This window comes from Haliotis rufescens, unplaced genomic scaffold (genome assembly GCF_023055435.1).
Source record: "Haliotis rufescens isolate VD_foot unplaced genomic scaffold, xgHalRufe1.0.p SCAF_13, whole genome shotgun sequence".
Lineage (NCBI taxonomy): Eukaryota > Metazoa > Mollusca > Gastropoda > Lepetellida > Haliotidae > Haliotis > Haliotis rufescens.
The window spans coordinates 17,654,630-17,661,840 of record NW_025963813.1 but is presented as its reverse complement, the minus strand read 5'-3'; the positions used below and the strand labels follow the sequence as shown (position 1 = coordinate 17,661,840).

Here is a 7,211-nt window from a genome sequence, read left to right as displayed (position 1 = left end):
ACTAGTTTATTGGGCAATACACATTGAAAGGTGGGCTACAGCAAGTATCACACATATGTGTGGCTCATATGGATTTTATGGCTATTTAGCTTGTATAGTCAATCCAAGTACCATTCTTCTCATTGGAGGCCTGTGAAGACATATTTTCATTGCTACTTTTCATAAATGATGAAATGTTTACATAGAGGATTCATCACGAGTGTTTTTTAATATGGGAAATATCAACCGAGTCTTAGTTAATCGGGATTAACGGGACGAGGTTGATATTTCCCATATTAAAAAACACGAGTGATGAATTCTATTTATCATTTTTGCTTCCCTATTAAGGAATAATTGCATTAACAATAACATCAGCAACTTGTCGAAATCTTACTAATAGATCTTGCGTAGTGATACAAGGTTTCCATAGCCGTGTAAACCAAAATAAACAACCTCTTAACTCCTTTATGGCATATTCCTTCGCTGAGAAAAAGAGTACCATCAACCTGTAACCTGTAATATCCATTTTTCAACACGGATATCACTGTAGCACTTCCCCTTTCATCTATTAAAACATTGTCTCCAACATCAAAGGTATCCATGTTGTTTGTAAACACCTACTCACTGCACCGGCGAAAAAAGTCCCATTTCCGGTTATCTAATTTGCATATCTAATTTGCATACTTATGTCATTGGGGTATGACATACATGTTTTTATGTCATAAGCTTATGTCATGGATAAATGCTTTAGTTAAATGATAAAATTATATATAGTCTCCGGTCTCCTTCAGAAACCCCCAACCCGACGTTACCTTGACAACGTCACCAGTCTGTTCATGCTATCATCCCCTGAGGTAATGGTGACGTCACAGTGCAGTAACCGTGTTATATGTATTTGGAAGATCACTAGTAGAAGCAACTATGTTTAACTCGATTATACCGCAGCCAGTAATAGAATAAACCAGCTTATATTAAACATAATATGGTTTCCGACTATAAAACTCCGAAGAAGGCTAAATCAAATATTCAACCATCATCCGGGTGGAGATTATATAAGTGCAATAATCTTGGACACGTTAAACCCCATTTCACCTTATCTCTCCTATGAAATAGTAATGATACCAGTTGGTCGCCAGAAGATGAGCGTACCCTGCTCCACCGCTGGAACCCGTCACAAACACACGCCACTACATGGGTTATAGCACATTATAATAAGGATTAATCAATAGTTTATAGTCCTAACATAACTATAATTAATCCACATTTATTGTGGTTTTAGGACTATTCCAAAGAAACGAGAGCTTATATGAGCAAAGGTGCCTAAATGAAAGATCATTTATAGTTCAATGTCTGAAGGAATCAATGTCTTGGTTTCCGACTATAAAACTCCGAAGAAGGCTAAATCAATATTCAGCCATCATCCGAGTGCCGATAATTATGTCTTTACGGCAGGTTAAGTCTTTTGTTTCTCATCACAATTCTTATTACCATCCATGTGCAGTTTAGGGATGAGATCCAGCCATAGTTCAGCCTCCCTCTGTCGAAGATGAGTCTTGACCTCCATGTTGGTTGTAAAGGAAAGATAACTCCAGTCGGGACCAGAAAACTCTCGCCATACAGTCGACAGGTTTTCCTTGACAGCGGAGTTGGGATCACTGCAAGGATAGAACAGAAAACAAATTGTGTTGCATGGGGAAATTATAAGTTGTTCACCGGTCTCAAGGGGGACATAGGTTCATGTACCCTCTACGTTTATGTTCCCCTCGCCCTTCGGGTGGACAATAAATTTATCTCATCGAACACCGAATTATATTGCAGGTATGTCTCATGCAGGCTTGGGCCCGAATAGTAGGAATACCACAGTTAGGCATTTATAGCAGACGACTCAAAACAAACTTAGAGTTATTCCCCCTAGATGTATTTCAGGAAAAATATTTCGGAAAATATCATAATCCGGAGAATGACCTCTTACATTAGTAATTCGAGAAACAAAATTGCGGTTGGCATGTTGCAAATGTAATGCCAACAGTTCGGCAATTCGAGCGGGATAATAAGAAACGTACCTTACATGTTAGCAGGGTAAAATGAACATATTAGAATGGGCGTCAGTCAGTCAGTCAGTCAGAAGCCGACATGAATGTGTAAGGTAAGATGAATAGATAAATGTTATAACTAATAATGTTTTTAAAAAATATTGCCCGCTTAAGGGAAACGTGGAAATTTGGAAATACTAATGTTGAAATAGATACCCAACAAGTAATGATATCGGCAGTGTTTCCTTGACAGCAGTGTTGGGATCACTGCATGGAGACTTTGGCAGATACATATATATGTATATCTATTACCAGGCGTATAATTGTGTTTACCAACCTCATACAAACGCAGATGCAACTGTTTTTGAAAAGCATGGGTGCACTTTGTGATCACAAGTTAAAATAAAATGTTATAATCGTGCAAATAATCGAAGATACTATTGTAAGTAGTATTATTTTTGCTTTAGTCCTTATAAGTTGCAACGCACTTCCACTTTTGATGCCTGGTTACCTTGTCCCAACTACGCAGAGCGATGCTCATGATGTCACTCACTGGATTGTCTGGACCAAACTCGATTATTTACAGACCGCCGTCATACAGCTGGAACATTGCTGAGTGCAGCGTTACACAACAAACAAACAAACAAACGAGCATCACAGATCGTTTTCATATTCAGCGTTAGACAACAAGCAAACAATGCCGAACTGGATTGGGCACACGTTATCACATCTTATTAAGTCAATTGCGAAAGTATTTACAACAACTAAGTACAAAGATCTGGAACAATAGGGAAATGAAAGAGGAGACTAATAGGTGAGTGAGTGAGTTAGAATCTTAAGTCAATAGACAGTATCCCAGCCATAGGCCATATTGTGACTTGATCAACTTATACAAATAAATTGCATAGAAACCTGTCGCCAGATGACAGTGTAATCACGAGTTATATATCACATATTTACTTAAAACTAGTGTTACAGGAAGAAGAGACTCAGGCTAATGAACAACGACACAACATATGAATTCGGGCTACAGATCCTCATATATATTACCACCCATATTACCAGGCGTTCGAAAATGTTTCACTTGTGTAATAGTTTCCAGTTCGAGAATTTATGTTCTGAATAAAAGTTTCATGTACATAGGAGTAAAACGTTTCCTTTGCATACCATTCATGTAGTTAACTTTATTTCCTAAAAACTATCCTTTACACTTCAGCTTATCCTGGGAACATGTTATCTGTCCCTATTCGTTCAGAATTGATCCAAGGCTTGTCATTTTGACGAGCTCGGACCGTATTTGCGGGAATATATTCTTTGACCAAAGCTTTAAGTTTCAAATGATTCATACCATCTGAGAAAACGTCGCTCCAGTTATGGATTCTAGCAATGCATCCAAAGTCTCCTTTACTGTAACATCACGCTTCACGGGTAAATGTTACCAAACACGACCAAACCCTTTCCATACTCACAAGAAATTGATTGTACGATTCCTACTATATGATGATCATGTGTTTATGAATCCCTATCAAATAATGATGATACCACTGTTCGCGAAAATATGAGCGTATCCTGCCCCATCGGTGGCACCTATCACAAATACATGCAAAGGCAAGTCACCTGAAAAAAACAACAACACGGGAACTTATGGTATAACCTGAAAAGGGAATTGCATCCTACATAATTTATGTCATTCATTGGTCATTTTTGGAATATGTCTACAATAAAACGTTTTGAAAGCTTTACTGAGGCCTTGAATGTTGTCACCTTGATCAAACAACTTTTGACTAATCTTCAAAAAAAGAGCATGTTCGATTGACACCGATGGCTGGAGCTACTGAAATATATCTCGACATATAGGGAAAGTTGACAAGAGACCATTATATTTATATTTAAATATCATGGCTAAAAGCACTTTCATATACAATAAAATGATTTTTCTTTGGGAAAACATGCTAATAAAAAGGTTGTAATTTCCGAAATCCTGACAAAGGGAAACCCTGTCGATAACGCAGCATGCGAACACCCGAGGCCCAGTTCACTTTACCATTACCATCTTGTTATCCTAACATATCATTACACGCTCGCTGATATCAATGAGACTGCATTCCCAAAAGCCTACACCAGTTACTAATACATCGAGTAAAATGTCTAACACAGTTGAGGTATACTTCGATATGCCCAAACATTCTTGATTTTCTCACTTTCAAGGAAGGTCAATTAATCTCTGTGGATCATCATTTCTGTCAATGTTATTTATTCTGTTTATCATACAGTGAGATTTGCTTGATTTCATTTATGTTTGTGCATAAACTAGGAATGCAATGTGAACACAAATGACATATGGTGAGGTGAGGTGAGATGGGGTGAAATGGGGTTTAACGTCGCGTTCAAGATTATTGCACTTATATAGATACGTGCATGCATGTGTGTGTGTGCGCGCGCGCGCGTGTGTGTCTGCTTGTACCGATTATATAGAGCTAGCACACTGAGATACCATACCGTTTTTGAACATGAATATCCCACTCAGACACAATATGCTGAGGAGACCAGTCCTAATGTTTGCCCCTTAATGCCAGGCAGGTTAACAACAAGTACCATCTTTTAACGTCTTTTGGTATGACGAGGCCATGACATATGGGAAAAACATAATTATATACTACCGAGACAAGGCTTTAAAGATGTTTGCAACCACTGTATTCTACTTCACCTTGTAATCAGTCCTCCGGGACTACGAAAAGCATAAAAAAATATTCACCCAGTTTTTCCAAATTGTGCCAGGATTTGAACGAATTTGTCTGACAGAAGATACTCCTCTTGGCTGATGTTTCCAGTGATGTTGTACTTCAGACGGATGAGGGTGTCGTTAATCCCGAAGGAGTAGTTGATGTCACCATGAGAGATTCCTGTAATGTAGAATCTTTTAGCGTATGCCGGGTAGTGATCAAAGAAGTACAGGAAGGTTTTCCCCGACGAGTTGTTGAGATCACGTGCACGCGCAATCCTGTAGGCAGACATCAAGGTAGCAGTATTCAACAACTGCTCCAACACTTGGACGGCTGTTTGGTTGAACAGCGGATATGGTTGCTGGACAGCTGTGTAGATCCGAGACTCAAACTCCACAACATCTATGTCCACGTTCAAAAATTCTCCATAGAATCGTTTCAGTACCGTGCGCAAGTATTCGCCCTGGAAGTAGCCAGGCTTTGAAATCATGTCGAGCCCCGATATGTTATGTAGGTCGCCATATTGCATTGCTAAATGCACCATGATCCCTCCTTCAGCATTGTTGACGCCAAACATAATGTCATATTCGTTGAATCCAACTGACTGGAGAAATCTGGCATCGTCAGTCAGCCTACTTGGTTCTCCCACCAAGAAATGGTTGTCTACTACCGGGCTCCAAACAGCATCATCAGAATATGATGTCAATGACAGGTTAAAATCCGAACCATCAACGATGCTTCTGTAAGGTATCTTTCGAAGGCACTCGATCATGCGCATGTCGCTCTGGGCATTATGGCTTTGATTTTGCGAAACCAGGCAGTTTACATTCTTGGCTAGTTGATAGGCATATTTACTTTCGTCCGTCCGAGTTGTCCAGAATCCAAGTGCTGATCCACTTTGCATGATGACTCTCTTAAACAATCCTTTGGACAAGGGGGAGAGGGTATGACATGATACGCTTGCCCCTCCTGCAGACTGTCCATATATGGTAATGTTATTGATGTCACCACCAAAGGAGGCAATATTGTCTTTGACCCATTCCAAAGCAAGAACCTGATCCAACATAGCGTAGTTGCCAGGAATGACGGTACTTCCGGTACTTAGAAATCCCAAAGCTCCAAGACGATACTGAATGGAGACTCCAATTATCTGAGCCTCTGTGGTTATTTTCCACATGTTGAATTTCACAGCACCACCTCTGTACCAGCCTCCCCCGTGTACCCAGACCATCACTGCCCGGGGGGTCGGGGAGGACATCTCAGGGGTGAACACATTCAGGGTCAAGCAGTCTTCATCCTGAGAAGATGGAGCCAAGGGGTGATGAGGGACGGGTGGTTGAGGACACACGGCTCCAAATTAAATGTAGCTGTCGTCTTAAATATCCCTTGTGGTCCAGGATGTGGGACAGGGTTCTCAAACCTGAGACTTCCTAGCGGTGGTTGAGCATATGGGATTCCAAGGTAGGTGATGTAGCTCTTTCCCGTGGGTGACGTCTGGTACACGCCTTGAACCGACCCCCAGGGACAGTGTACGACTGGGGTAGGGTCCCCCCATACATGTTGAAGTGCAAGAAGAAGAAGCCAGCGAAATGCCGATCCTTTCATTTCGATTTATTGATATTTTTGTTCGCCGTTTAGGGCGTTATATATGTGTAACGTTTTGACGGACATTGCTGTATTGTTTGGCGACAGAGGATTTGAGACAGGTGCATGTTGGGCAATACTGATAGCAACTGCTTACTCACTGAGTGATTTATACATTCAGGTCATTGTCATCAGTGTAGCTATTGTTTGTATAATAATAATAATAATAATAATAATAATAATAATAATAATGGTAGTAGTAGTAACAGCAACAATAATGATAATAATCATCATCATCACTATTTGAAAATTTATAAACACTTTAAGCTTATGATATTGCCAGAATCGTACAATGGACTCTGCTTTGAGCAGATAATTCGTATGATTATGGAGAGGGTTTCAAGTGACACCTGTAGTACATATGTATGACCTATAATGGGGTCACTTGACACCTCTAGTACATATGTATGACCTATAATGGGGTCACTTGACACCTCTAGTACATATGTATGACCTAAAATGGGGTCACTTGACACCTGTAGTATATATGTATGACCTATAATGGGGTCACATGACACCTCTAGTACACATGTATGACCTATAATGGGGTCACTTGACCCCTGTAGTATATATGTATGGCCTATAATGGGGTCACATGACACCTCTAGTACACATGTATGACCTATAATTGGGTCACTTGACACCTGTAGTACATATGTATGACCTATAATGGGGTTACATGACACCTCTAGTACATATGTATGACCTATAATGGGGTCACTTGACACCTCTAGTACATATGAATGACATAAAATGGGGTCGCATGACACGTCTTGTACATAAGTATGACCTTTAATGGGGTTACATGACACGTCTTGTACATATGTATGAC

The 7,211-nt window shown here is 40.0% G+C and overlaps 1 protein-coding gene across 1 annotated transcript; it reads right to left on the bottom strand.

Moving 5' to 3' along the window:
- Positions 1-261: 261 nt before the first annotated feature.
- Positions 262-6,391, bottom strand: LOC124124582 (cholinesterase 2-like). The gene is made up of 2 exons (XM_046487792.2): positions 4,768-6,391; positions 262-1,634 (listed from the first exon to the last, which is right to left on the bottom strand). The coding sequence occupies exons 1-2, from the start codon at positions 5,991-5,993 to the stop codon at positions 1,433-1,435; spliced, it is 1,428 nt and encodes a 475-aa protein (XP_046343748.2). The 5' UTR covers positions 5,994-6,391; the 3' UTR covers positions 262-1,432.
- Positions 6,392-7,211: the final 820 nt, after the last annotated feature.